The sequence below is a fragment of the Saccopteryx leptura genome, chromosome 6 (assembly GCF_036850995.1).
Source record: "Saccopteryx leptura isolate mSacLep1 chromosome 6, mSacLep1_pri_phased_curated, whole genome shotgun sequence".
NCBI classification, from domain to species: Eukaryota; Metazoa; Chordata; class Mammalia; order Chiroptera; family Emballonuridae; genus Saccopteryx; species Saccopteryx leptura.
Window position 1 is genome coordinate 135,844,211 of NC_089508.1, and position 14,093 is coordinate 135,858,303.

Sequence of the window (14,093 nt, forward strand, 5' to 3'; positions counted from 1 at the left end):
TGGAAGAAGAGGGGCTACATGCATGTATTAAATGGCCCTCCTTCATTTGAGTGTGTATCAGTGAGGGACAGATCTACCATGTGACACTCTTAGTTCAGGACTCACTACTGAGGGAGGAAAGACTGGTTACAGAGAAGTCATATGTGCAGCTTTAATGAGATCAACAGTCCCCCTCAGTAATCTTTGTATTGCCCCTGGTGATCACCATAAGGAAGTGTGCAGGTGCTTTTTAACCTCTTCTGAAGAATTTAGAATTTTCTTTAGCAGTTGCACTGCAAATACTGCTATGGTTCTAAAACACTTTCCTGCCCTTTCTGTTAGGGACAGCTTTTCCCTGTTGGACAAGGGCATGAACAGTGTTTTTTGTTTGTTTATACTTTTGTAAAACATGCCCTCTTTTTTAGCAAGAGAGAGAAAGAAAGAGAGAGAGAGAGGGACCGAAAGACAGGAAGGGAGAGAGATGAGAAGCATCAATTCTTTGTTGCGACACACTAGTTGTTCATTGATTTCTTTCCCATATGTGCTTTGATGAGGGCAGGTGGGGGGGGGGGGCTTCAGCCAAGCCAGTGACTCCTTGCTCAAGGTAGTGACCTTGCGCTCAAGTCAACAACCCTGGACTTCAAGCCAGCAACCATGGGTCATGTCTATGATCCCATGCTCAAACCAGTGACCCAGCACTCAAGCGGATGAGCCCCTGCTTAAGCCAGTGAACCTAGGTCCTCAGCATCCCAGGACAATGCTCTATCCACTGCACCATGACCTGGTCAGGCAAACATGCTTTATATAAAATGTATGCTGAGCTAATTTTCAATTAACTATGTGTGGACTGTCTCTTAACAAGGTTGTCAAAAAATATCCCATAGGCTATCATGGTTGACAAACTACGAATCCAGCCTTATTTTTGCACAGCTCTGAGGTAAAAATGATTACATTTTTAAATGTAAAACTTTTAGAAAAAATAGCCTTTGGGGGTGAATTGTTGCTTGATTTTGCCTCTTGATTCACAAAGCATAAAATATTTATGATCTGGCCCTTTACAGATGAAATTTGCCAATCTCTGGTCTATAAAATCCCTGCTAGCTCCTAGTTGTGCCCTCATGTGTATATCCTCAAATCTCTTTATACTTTAATTATTTTTAATTATGTTGTAATTGTTGAGCACCTTCTGTATGCTATCTGATGTTGATCTATTTTCCCATGTCCAGCATATAGCATTGGCCCCAGAACAAAGAAGATACTCAAAACATCCTTACTAGCCCTGGCTAGTTGGCACAGTGGTAGAGCGTCGGCCTGGTGTGCAGAAGTCCTGGGTTCGATTCCTGGCCAGGGCACACAGGAGAAGCGCCCATCTGCTTCTCCACCCCTCCCCCTCTCCTTCCTCTCTGTCTCTCTCTTCCCCTCCCGCAGCCGAGGCTCCATTGGAGCAAAGATGGCCCGGGCACTGGGGATGGCTCCTTGGCCTCTGCCCCAGGCACTAGAGTGGCTTTGGTCACAGCAGAACGACCCCCCAGAGGGGCAGAGCGTCACCCCCTGGTGGGCGTGCCAGGTGGATCCTGGTCGGGCGCATGCGGGAGTCTGTCTGATTGTCTCTCTCCCTTTCTAGCTTCAGAAAAATACAAAAACAAACAAACAAACAAACAAACAAAACATCCTTACTAAAGAAAGAAACTGTCCCACTCTCACTGTCATGTGTGCCTTTTCTATTGCATGCCACTGTGGTATACTGAATGTCATTATGGTTTTCCTCCCTGTGTTTTTCTTCCTTTACCAATTTTCTTGAATTTCTTCTCATCTGTGCCACTTTCCCTCACCCTTTCTCTCACTAAAATGTGGAATTGGGCATTGTTGAATACTTAAAAATATTTTTTTGTGTGCTCACTGCAGTTCCTGTAAAAATTTGTAGGTGCCATAAAATACAATTCTGGTCCTTCATGAGTTTACAATCTAGAGATTATACCACCACATTTTGCTTGGAGGATAATTTAAAGAGCAGAACAGAAAAATAGCAAAAGCTGTATTTTTCTCTTTTAAAACTGAATTATTTCATATTGTTATGTGCCTTTAAATTATTTTTCTCTATGTCACTGTCATTTGACTGGAGGATGGTCCCCAATTCTGGATAATAAAATGCAAATTAGTTTTGCATATGATTCCAAGGCATAACTATGAAGGACTTTTTTCGGTTAAAATGCACATTTTAGAACTAGAGGTGGCAGTTTTTGGATTACAATCTTACAACAAAGTGATTTATGCATTAATGTTATCTTCCCTTCCATTAGCCAAAATAGCCAAAAAGTAAAAATAAAACAGAAAAAAAATCAAAATACAAAGAATAAAAAAACAATAACCAGAATTGAGCAGACAGAAATAATGACAAATATATGTACACAGTCTAGTTAAATTCTAAAACAGAGGTAAAATTAATGTTCTTCAGCTTATATTAACACTTCTTGCTAATCTTTAATAAGTGTTGGGATGCCAGCAAATATTTCCACATTATGCACTATTTCTGTTTATATTACTGTATTTGATATTAGCTTTGATGCTCCAGTTGCTGTCAAGAGGGGAAGGGTAATATGTACACCAGCCATATTGATTAATTAAAATGGAGAAGCACATGTGCAAGTATACACGCACATGTGTGCACCAGTAATTCTTGGTATACATCTGAGAGGTAGTGGGGTGTCAGCTGTTTATAGTTACAAATACACACACACACACACACACACACACACACATATGTACAAGGCAGGCATATACATTGTGCAGCAACCCCATTTGGAACTGATCCTCTCACTTTTTTTTGTAAACTGTGTTGGTGAGACCTCTGTGCCCCGGTGGTACTATTCTCACTCTGATCAGGTTTGAAGTCTAACCTTCTCTCCTATTGCTTGGCCCTGCTCTGGGGGATTCCAGAACATCGATGGTTCCTGCCACGCTGCTGGCAGGGGCAGCTGGCTGGTCTTGCCACAGTCCTATGGCATTCACAGACTCTAGATCCAGCTCTGGGCTCTGCACCAAGTCCGGTACCGACTCGAACGCACTGTTTTCCTCCTCTTCCTCCTCCTGCGAGGAGAAGATGGTGCTCTCGGAGATCTTGGCACTGTCCATGGAGGAGATGCGGGTGTGGCTGGTGAACCTGCTGCTATGGTAGCAGGAGCCGCTGTAGCAGGAGCTGCCGTAGCAGGACGTGCTGTAGCACGAGGAGCTGTGACAGGAGGGGCTGCAACATGACCTGTCGCAACCCTCGAAGCTGTGGTCCCCACCCGGCCTGGGGCTGGAGTCACTCTCGCTCCCAGTGCTGGGTTGCGTATTGCCACCCAGTACTGCGCTATTCATCAAGCCAGAGAGACTGGGGAGCATAGTACTTACAGTAGCCCCCTCCGGCTCCTCAAAACCCTCCTCTAGAGCAGGCGGCTTCTCAGCCACCATGTCCCCATCGCTAAGCGTGTGCTTCTCCAAGGTGTCCTTGACTGTAGACTCTTCCTCTGCACGGTCCTCGTCCGTGGAGCTGCCCTCCCCAGCCAAGGGCATGCTATGCAGCAGGGTGTGGATGCGGATGTAGTGAGTCCGTGGAGTTTCAGGGTTGCCGCCAGCCGCCACAAGCATGGTCTCCAGCTCCGACACAGGCAAGGAGCTTGGCCGGCTCTTCTTCTTGGCAGAAGCACGCAGCTGCATCTTGTTCCCCCGCAGCTCCTCCTCCTCCTCCACCTGTCTCTTCTCCTCTTCCTGCTCCCCAGCCTTGCTCTCAGTAGCCGCTTCCACTGCCACTGGGTCCCTAATGCTGCCTGAGGCGACATCATTCTTTATCAACGTCGGTGGGGGCGTTTTCCCCCCCAGGTCTAGCCCCTCTGCCAGCTCTTCGACATGCACGGTGGGCTCTGAATCCGCTTGGCCCAGGCCCAGGAGCTCCCCGGCCTCATCAGGTCCCACAAGGACTGTGCCGTGGTCTTCTCCTGCCTCAGTGCTACCTGCCACTTCCTCCACCAGCTGGGCCACCTCCAGGTCCGGGATCCCTGCAGTAACGGCGCCGCCCACCCTTGGTTTATCTGCCTTGGAGCTTCTTGGAGGCCCCGGTGCCTCCTGGAGAGGTTCCCTGTCTCCAGCACTGCTTGCCGCTAGGCAGCTTGGGGGGCTGTCCCGTATTTCTGCTGACTCAGCCTCGGTGCTCAGGGAAATCTCTTCATCATCTGTGGGCAAGAGGAAAATGTCATTCCTTCCACCAGAGAGCATTTCTGTGTTAGTATACTCTGCCAGATACGGACATGTAAGCCATCCTAAGGGATTTTTATTTTAAGATATTGGATGTAGGGGTTGAATAAGGCTCATTGGCCAGTGCTCAGCAGAATCATTTAAGAATGTGTTTTCCTTTTAGAACAACTAATCCTAAAATTTATCTGGAACCATAAAAGACTCCAGATAGGCAAAACAATCTTGAACAAGAACAAAGTGGATATATCACATTCCTTGATTTCAGATTATACTACAAAGCTATAAAAATCAGAACAGTATGGTAATGGCACAAAAAAAGGACACATAAGTCAGTGGAACAGAATAGAGAGCCCAGCGATAAACCCTCACTTATGTGGCATTAACCTATGAAAATGGAGGCAAGAATATGCAATGCGGTAAAGCCAGTTTTTAAAATAACTGGTGCTGGGGAAAGCTGGACAGATACATGTACAAAAATGAAACTGTACCACTTTCTTATATCATATACAAAAATAAATTCAAAGTGGATTAAAGACTTAAATGTAAGACTTAAAACCATAAAACTGGCCCTGGCCGGTTGGCTCAGCGGTAGAGCGTCGGCCTAGCGTGCGGAGGACCCGGGTTCGATTCCCGGCCAGGGCACACAGGAGAAGCGCCCATTTGCTTCTCCACCCCTCCGCCGCGCTTTCCTCTCTGTCTCTCTCTTCCCCTCCCGCAGCCAAGGCTCCATTGGAGCAAAGATGGCCCGGGCGCTGGGGATGGCTCCTCGGCCTCTGCCCCAGGCGCTAGAGTGGCTCTGGTCGCAATATGGCGACGCCCAGGATGGGCAGAGCATCGCCCCCTGGTGGGCAGAGCATCGCCCCATGGTGGGCGTGCCGGGTGGATCCCGGTCGGGCGCATGCGGGAGTCTGTCTGACTGTCTCTCCCTGTTTCCAGCTTCAGAAAAATGAAAAAAGAAGAAGAAAAAAATATAGGCAATAAACTTTTTTATATTGCTCTTAGCAATATTTTTTGGCATATATCTGATTGGGCAAGGACAACAAAAACAAAAATAAACAAATAAGACTACAACAAACTAAAAAGTTTATGCATAAGGAACGAAACCATCAACAAAATGAAGACAACCTACTAAATGAGAGAAGGTATTTGCAAATGATATATCTGATAAGAAACTAATATCTAAAATATATAAGGATATCAACAACAATATAAGAAATTCAATTTAAAAATGGGCAGAAGCCCTGACCAGTTGACTCAGTGGATAGAGCATTGGCCCGGTGTGTGGATGTCCCAGGTTCTATACCTAATCGGGGCACACATGAGAAGTGACCATCTGATTCTCTTCGCCTCCCTCTCCCTTTTTTCTCTCTCTATTCCTCTCATAGCCAGTGGCTCAATTGGTTCAAGCATCAGCCCCAGGCACTGATTTGTGCATTGGCCCCAGATGGGGGTTGCAGTGTGGAACCCAATTGGTGTGCATATAGGGGTCTGTCTCTCTATCTTCCCTCTTTTCACTTTAAATAAATAAATAAATAAATAAATAAATAAATAAAGGCAGAGGACCCGAATAGACATTTTTCCAAAGAGGACATACAGGTAGCCAACAGACATGAAAAGATGCTCAACATCACTAATCAACTGAGTAATGGAAAATAAAACCACAATAAAATATCACTTCACACTTGTCAGAATGGCTATTATTAAAAAAAAATCAAGAGATAACAAGGTTTGGCAAGGATATGGAGAAAAGAAAACCTTCATTCACTGGGTAGGGTTGTAAATTGGTACAGTTACTATGGAAAACAATATAAAGATTTCTCATAAAATTAAAAATATAACTACCATATGACTCAGAAAAATTACTTTTGGGTATTTATCTGAGGAGAACAAAACACTAATTCAAAAAGATATATGGGCTCTGGCCAGCTGGCTCAATGGATAGAGCATCAACCCTGTGTATGAATGTCCCAGGTTTGATTCCTGGTCAGGGCACACAAGATAAGCAACCATCTGCATCTCTTCCCCTCCCTCCCACATTCCCTCCCATTGCCAGTGGCTGGATTGGTTTGAGCGTGGCCCCAGGTGCTGACAATGGAGCTGCATCAGCCTCAGGTGCTAAAAATAGCTTGGTTGATCCGAGCATCAGCCCATGTTGGGGTTGTGGGGTGAATCCCAGTCAAGCTGCATGCAGACATCTGTCTCACTATATCCTCTCCTCTCATTTAAAAAATATAACCCCTATATTCATTTTATATATTATAAAAAATACTTGGCAGTATTTTTTATAATAGCCAAGATATGAAAGATATCCAGGCATCCACTGAAATATGAATGAACAAAGATGTGTTATATATACACAATGGAATACTACTCAGCAGTAAAAGAGAATGAAATCTTGCCATTTGCAACAACATGAATGGGTCTATGCTAAGTGAAATAAGACAGATGGAGAAAGACAAACACTGTATGGTTTTATTCATGTGAAATCTAACAATAAAAACCAATAAAACAAAACAGAAACACACCCATACATATACAAAACAAGTTGGTGGTTGCCAAAAGGGAGGGAGAGAGGAAGGATGATGGGTAAAAACAAAACAAAACAAAAAAACAAGAAAGGACTAATTGCAGTAAAAAAATATTATTCTAAAGGCTAAGTACTCTCTCTCCTATATGCTTGATCCTATATCCTTTATTGTGACCATATAATTTATTGGCCAAACAGAGACACTATTGAGAGTAAAAGGGGGCATTATTAATAATAAAGTCAGTACTATCCTTCAAAAACTTGAAAAAAAAATGAGTTCTTCTTTCTTGTGTTAATGACAATTTACAGTCATAATATATTTCTTAATTCTGTTTCAAGGGACTTCATTCTTTGGTTAAAATAAAGCTTAGTGCTATACTAATTCTTAACAATGTTTGTTAAATGGAAGACTTTAGAGATGAGGGAGGGTGTTTACAGTTCCCTGCTGATCCCAGACAAAGCTAATTCTACTCATTCAGAGTATTTCTTATGGTTGGGTCCCCTAGAATGCCGGAATGAATAAGTTGGGTTCTTGGCAACTAGAGAGTAGAAAAAGGATATATGATTGGACCAACCAGTTGTTCTGTAGCTCATACTGAAAGGCTTACAACATTTGGAGATTATTGCAATAGAAGAATAAATAAGGTCTCCACACCAAGTAACAATTCAAGGAGTAACAGCTCAGGTTTACTGCTACCTTTCTCCACTTAATTTTATTGGATTCCTGCCAGATGTGAACTTTCCATTTCAAACACACTAGAGTAATTCACTCATTGAAGAAAAACCACCTCACTGGTGAACTATAAGGCTGCCTTTACTGCTACACTGAGTCAGTTAGAAGAGTCAGTTTTATTCTCAGAATACAGAAAAAGTTGAATTCAGAAGGAAAAAAAATAGATGTTTTCTTACATGGACATAGAAAAGTGCAACTGGAGCTGCACTTTCCAGATTTTGAGTTCTCAAAAGTTTCATTAGCTTTAACAGCAACACATAAACATGGCCTAGGAAGACCAAACAATTCTCAGTGTGATCTACACTTACTTGTAGGCAAAGAGAAAAAGTAGAAGTATGAGGCATCTTATCATTCTTATCTGGACATACGTTTCCCCTTGAATAACTGAAATCTGGGTGATTCTGAAATTTTCTGTTCATTTTATAGTTTTTGTATTTTTTAATGTGATATTATAAAATCCATTGTGCAGTCACAGTTTTTCAACATCTTAATATGTATCATATTAATTCATGCTCAAATTCCTTTATTCATTCACTCATGTATGCAATGATTAGACGTCAATTGAGCATCTCCTATGCGGGAATTAGACATGACTTTATACCTCACTGACCTCAGTGTGAACCCCCACTCCACTATCTAACCTTCTGACATTAGGCTAGAATAGTGGTAGTCAACCTGGTCCCTACCACCCACTAGTGGGCGTTCCAGCTTTCATAGTGGGTGGTAGCAGAGCAACCAAAGTATAAATAAAAAGATAGATTTAACTATACTAAGTTGTTTTATAAAGATTTATTCTGCCAAACTTAGTGAAAATCCAACATAAAGTACTTGGTAAGCAATTATTATTATATGCTTTAACTTGCTGTAACTCTACTTTATAAATTTTATAAAGTAAAGTTACTTCCCTACTTTATAAATCACCATTACTGTGGAACCAGTGGGCAGTTAGAAAATTTTACTACTAACAGAGATACAAAAGTGGGCAGTAGGTATAAAAAGGTTGACTACCCCTGGGCTAGAACAAGATATGATGTTCATGCTGAAAATACCTGGATGGATGGAGGAAGTAATCTCAAATCGGAATTGCAGCTGTCCACTCACATGATCTGTTGGAATCCTGCAGCCAAGTGTGTAGCTGACCACCCTGTCCCTAGAAGGAAATAAGTACCATCACAGATCTGATCAATACTTTTTCTAACAAAGGCCATACCATTAGATGAAGCATGCCCAGGGCATCCCTGCTCTTAGAAGCTGATAATCTGCTCAGGTATCTCTGAGATAGTTCTAAGGTAAAGTTGGGAATGAATATCTGATTCAACAATAATGAAAAATTTCAAGAAAATCCTTATCAAGTATTCTAAAGCAGAACTCAGCAAACAATAACCCATGGGCCAAATCCATCCTACCACCTGTTTTTGTATAGCCATGAGCTTTTCACATTTTTAAATGGTTGGAAAAAAGCAAAAGAAGAATAGAATTTTGTGACATATTAAAATGATATGAAATTCAAATTTCAGTTTCTATCAATGAAAGTTTTATTTGGACAGAGCTATGCTTATAGGTTTACTTATTGTCTGGGGCTGTTATCATGCTAAAATAGCAGACTGAGTAGTTGAGACAGAGACCTTAGGACCTACAAAACTTAAAATATTTACTAACAAGCACTTTATAGAGAGTGCCAACATCTGTTCTAAAGAGAAAAAAAAAATGACATGGATATCCTTTGCTTGTTTTTTTCTGTGCATATTAACATTTTCAAAAATGCCCTTAATAATGAACCATGCCAGCACAGGTGCATGCCCATATATATATATATATATATATATATATATATATATATATATATATATATATACACACACACACACACACACACACACACACACACACACACACACACACACACATCCTAAGAGAGGATATTATTGTGGTTACCAAAGACCCTGTGGAGTGCTTCAGAAAGAGACCCGCTACAGAGTGGAGCAAAGTAAAACTTGTGGGCTGTGTTCACTCGCCTGTGACTTTCAATTATATCAACTCCAGTGTCCCACAGAGACCCCTGAAACTCTGCTCTGGATTCTGGCACCATCTGTCTGCATACTAAGAAGAAAAGTATACAGGGGTAATTAACCTGAAACTTTGCTCTTATAGTTTCATCAACAATAGAGCTTCAGCAGAATACACTGCCCCCTACCTTGGCCTAAATAGAAAGAGAAACTACCTTGGGATATCCAGGAATTAACAAATCCATTGTACCCAACAATAACAAGAACATATTTCAAGATCAACTGTTATTCAGATGATTCTGAATTTATTCCATTTATTTATTTGTGACATTCATATAAAAAGATAAATCACCAGCTGGTAGCGTTTTAATGTTTCTTTCTAGAAAACACCAGTGCTATGAGACAAACAACAAATGCCAATGATCCACTAACTTGGTACTTTTCTTTGGTAAGCCATGATTTCTGATGCACTGCCACAGAAGTCCATTAAATAAAGCATTGTATGCAGGGAAAATATAATGAGCTATAATATTTTGTTTATTTAAAAAGGACTTTGGAGCACTGGCTGGTTGCCTCAGCGGTAGAGTGTCAGCCAGACATGTGTAAGTCCTGGGTTCAACTCCCGGCCAGGGCACACAGAAAAAGCTCCCATATGCTTCTCTACCCTCCACACTTCCCCCTCTCCTTCCTCTCTATCTCTTTCTTCCTATCTCACAGCTAAGGCTCCACTGGAGTAAAAGTTGACCTGGGTGCTGAGGACTGCTCTATTGCCTTATCTCAGGTGCTAGAATGGCTCTGGTCACAACAGAGCAATGGCCCAGATGGGCAAAGCATCGCCCCCTGGTGGGCATGCCAGGTGGATCCTAGTTGGGCCCATGTGGGAGTCTGTCTGACTGCCACCCCACTTCTAACTTCAGAAAAATACAAAAATACAAAAACAGAAAAAAGAAAAAAAAGGACTTAGTTCAATATTATGAAGTAAGTCTACTATGATCATGAGAAAGACATTTTGAACCCAAAACTTAGTTAAACTCAGGGGAGGCCTAAAGACAATTAGACAAAGAGATAAAAAGTTAGTACGCTTTGTAATGGCTTCCCAGGCTTTTCTTTTCTTTTACCTATTTCATCAACATATATTTTCTGAGGCTATGCCAAGGATAAAGTGCTGCAGTTGATACAAAGCATGTAAAGCATTAACCCTTGCCTTTAAATACCTTATGCCCAGTTGGGGGCATAAGGCAAGACCACTAAGTAAGGGTTCAAGGCCACTGGTGGTATTTCTAACATGGAGCTGAGGTGGTTGGGTTTAGTGGACTTCAGAAGAAGCAGGGGACTAGCTGAGGGCTGGAATATTCTAGGCAAAGGAATTGAGGAAGCATTGGAAGTAAGAGTGCATGTGTGCTTGGAGAAGAGAGAAGAAGAGCAAATGTTTGAGGGGTGGAGAGACAATGCATGGAGAGGTGGATGTAGGGATTGTATTTGCCAAGGGCAGGGGAAGCTGTGAAACCAGGTGAATTTGCTTTTCTTATGGGTGAGCCTTAAGGATCTTGGCAGCATGGCCAGGCCCAAGCGGCCACTGCTTCAATGGCCATTACCCCAATGTCCTTGTACATAGGAACCCCTTTAGAATGGGAAGCACTACAGAAGTGGCCTCCAGGGGCTGTGAAAAGCAGCAGGCATGGAAGAAAAAGCTGTTCCTCCCAAACCCCAGGGGAATAAGAAGCTCCAGGAGAATAAAAGGTGGTGAAAGGAATTTTTATTCTATCACAGGCGGTGAGAGGAAAGTACCTCTAAGGTGTGCTATTGCTTTGTATTAGGGTTGAAACTCAATCATACTTTATATTTGTTTTTCCTTTTTCCTGGTTGGTAAGAAAACTGTGGAAAAATCATAGCTTACGTTGTTCTGATAGGGGAGGACCTTTTTCACCTCAGTTGCCTGATTTCCTCTCCTGGGGATATGTCTTTTCACAGTAAGAAGTGAGAGGCTGGGAAGGTGGGACAACTGGGTGAACAAAGGAGGTGGCAGCTTTGGTTTATGAAAGTAACTCAACACAGAAAAACAGATGAGTTCTTGGTGTGGCTGTAGTGAGCAGGGGTGGAGGGGGACTCTAGTGTAAGATACTAGCTGAATCTCTGATACACACTAGCAGCAGTGCGCTCAGTACTGGGATAGAAAGCATCCTATCTAGACCTTCTTTATGTCCTCAAGTCCACCTTCTGACAGAGGTGTTAACAGCTGTGAGAGCAGAGGAGAAAAGTAAAAACTGTGGCTAATGATAAACTTGAGAATCAATTCCAGGAACCTTTCCAGGTACCTGTTGCAGGGGAGGGCACTTGGGCAATGAAGAGAGGCAGGTAGAGGTCTGAACTTTGGCTGCATTTCTGTCACTCCTTTTAGGCAACTATTTACCCTACTTAAGCATATGGTTTCTGATAAGAAGAAATGATGGTAGTACACCAGTCCTAGTACATGAAGAAGACTAAATGCTAAATAACAACAATCACAATGAGTACCATTCCCTTTTGAACTCCTACTGTCAGAAGTTACTTTCATTCTTTATCTATCTGTTTTGTTTGATTGATTGTTTTATCCCCCACAACCATGAATGTAAAGTACAAGCATTATATTTGACACATGGCTACAGACCCATGTCAGCTCCCCTTGGCTAGAGAGTTAATGGCATGTCTTTGTGCACACAGCTGAACATGTACTATGACATTCTAACTAAATGTCCTTATGAAAACCATAAGTGTGTCCAAAGTCTTTCTGAAAATCAAAGAGCTTTAAATTAAGCCATTTGAAAAGTCTGCATAACTTTTCTCATTTCTTTGGTATAATTCTAAGGATCACATTGTATTTATTATAGCATACATTTATGGCCAAAGAGCTATACCTAGTGATTTCAAATATAGTTGTTATTACCTAAGAAATACATATTATATATAAAGATTTTATTTGCTCTGAGTTCACTTTAATGAGAACCATGAATTGACATGAACATAAAAAATAAACAGAAACATATTCTTATATACAACTGAATAATGCAAGCAACATAATTGCTATTGTTCCATAATTTATGCTTTTAAAATTTCATATGTATTAGCTAGCATTTCTTAAATAAACATTAGCTTTTTCTAAGATATTCTAGTAACCCAGCATTTCTTCTTGTAATGGAGCAGTTACAAATAATTAAATCCTACACACAAGACAAGCATACAAATGAAACATTCTTCATAGTAAAACAAATTTTAATTTTTACCTGTGGAAAAAAATTAAGGGCATTAAAGGTTTCTTTCAATATTGTGTCTTAGGAATTTTTTTACTCTTTTTTATCAATAATCAGTGATACAAAAACAAGGGGAAAGGGAAGAGTTTGTTTAAATGAATATTGTGACTGGAACAACATAATGAGAAGCCAAGAAAATTCAACACCATCATTTTAGTCTGAGTCTCTTTGAGACTACATTATAACAGCTTGCAGGTCTACTGGCAGAAGCTTAGTGATACTGAAGTTTCAGTCACATATTTACCCGATGGCGTGTCTTTCCAGGAGTCTCTGAACTGGCATTGAAAGCTTTCCCAAGAAGCGCTTGATGATAGGGCGGCTCTTGGCAAACTTGTCCTTCACCTCAATTTCCAGCACATCAGTGGGCAGAGACACAAAGCTGAATTGCTGCAATAAAATAATATGTCATATCAATTAACTGAGAGTTTTGAGGGCTGACCAGTTCCTAGACCATCTACCTTAGATAAAGTCGTGGTAAAACATCACAATGGCAAAAAAACAAAACAAAACAAAACCAAAAACAAAAAACAACCCCAAAAACCAGACAGACAGATAGATGATGGATAGATCTCAAGGTCTTAGAAATGCTCTAAGCCCTTTTTATTCAGTAAAGAATAACATCAACAATGAGATGCTACCTCACTGTTTAAAAATAAGGTTATTCTCAGAATCAAATAGTAAAATCAATTCACCTTAAAAAGAAAAAAAATGTTACTCGGTCTTCGTCATACTTGATTAAAGATATTAATATACTTAAAGTAATAAAAAGCACAAAATCACCTGTAATAAATGAAATGCACTTTAAGTCAATAACTCAATATATTTTCTTCATGATTAAGGTGGCAGAGATTTAAAGAAGATTGATAATGCCCCACATTTGTGAGGGTGGTAAAAGACAAGAACTCCCACACAGTATTGATGGGAATATAAAATGACTTAAACTTTGGGAAGGAAATTGGCAATATTTATTGGCAGTTAAGCTGCAAAGTCCCTTCAAAGCAGAAGTCAACTTCTGGGAATTTTTCTCTCTGGATTAACTTAAATATGCAAAATAAATATTTTCATAGGGATGCTCATTGGAGCATTCTTAATAATAGCAAAAGACTGGAAAGAACAAGTATGTCTATAAATAGGAAACCAGCTAAATGAAGTATGGTAAATCTCTGAAACAGGGTATTATGTTGTCATTTAAAAGAAACAGGCAAGTATGCACGGATATGAAAAAATACTTGACAAACTAAGTGAAAAAGCAAGAATATGAAGAGTGAGGCTGCATTTGCCCTTTCACTGCAGAGAAAATTCCCGGAGGAATAAATACACTCTAAACT

General features: G+C 41.0%; 1 protein-coding gene across 2 annotated transcripts in view; it reads right to left on the minus strand.

Annotated features, from left to right (window-relative positions):
- Positions 1 to 14,093, minus strand: part of HECW1 (HECT, C2 and WW domain containing E3 ubiquitin protein ligase 1) — a 512,769-nt gene that overhangs the window by 196,049 nt on the left and 302,627 nt on the right. For both annotated transcript variants that reach the window (XM_066342679.1, XM_066342680.1), the window contains 3 exons: positions 13,010 to 13,152; positions 8,522 to 8,622; positions 2,877 to 4,190 (listed from right to left, as the gene is read on the minus strand). In XM_066342679.1, the coding sequence (XP_066198776.1) occupies positions 2,877 to 4,190; positions 8,522 to 8,622; positions 13,010 to 13,152 (1,558 nt within the window). The remainder of the gene's footprint in view (positions 1 to 2,876; positions 4,191 to 8,521; positions 8,623 to 13,009; positions 13,153 to 14,093) is intronic.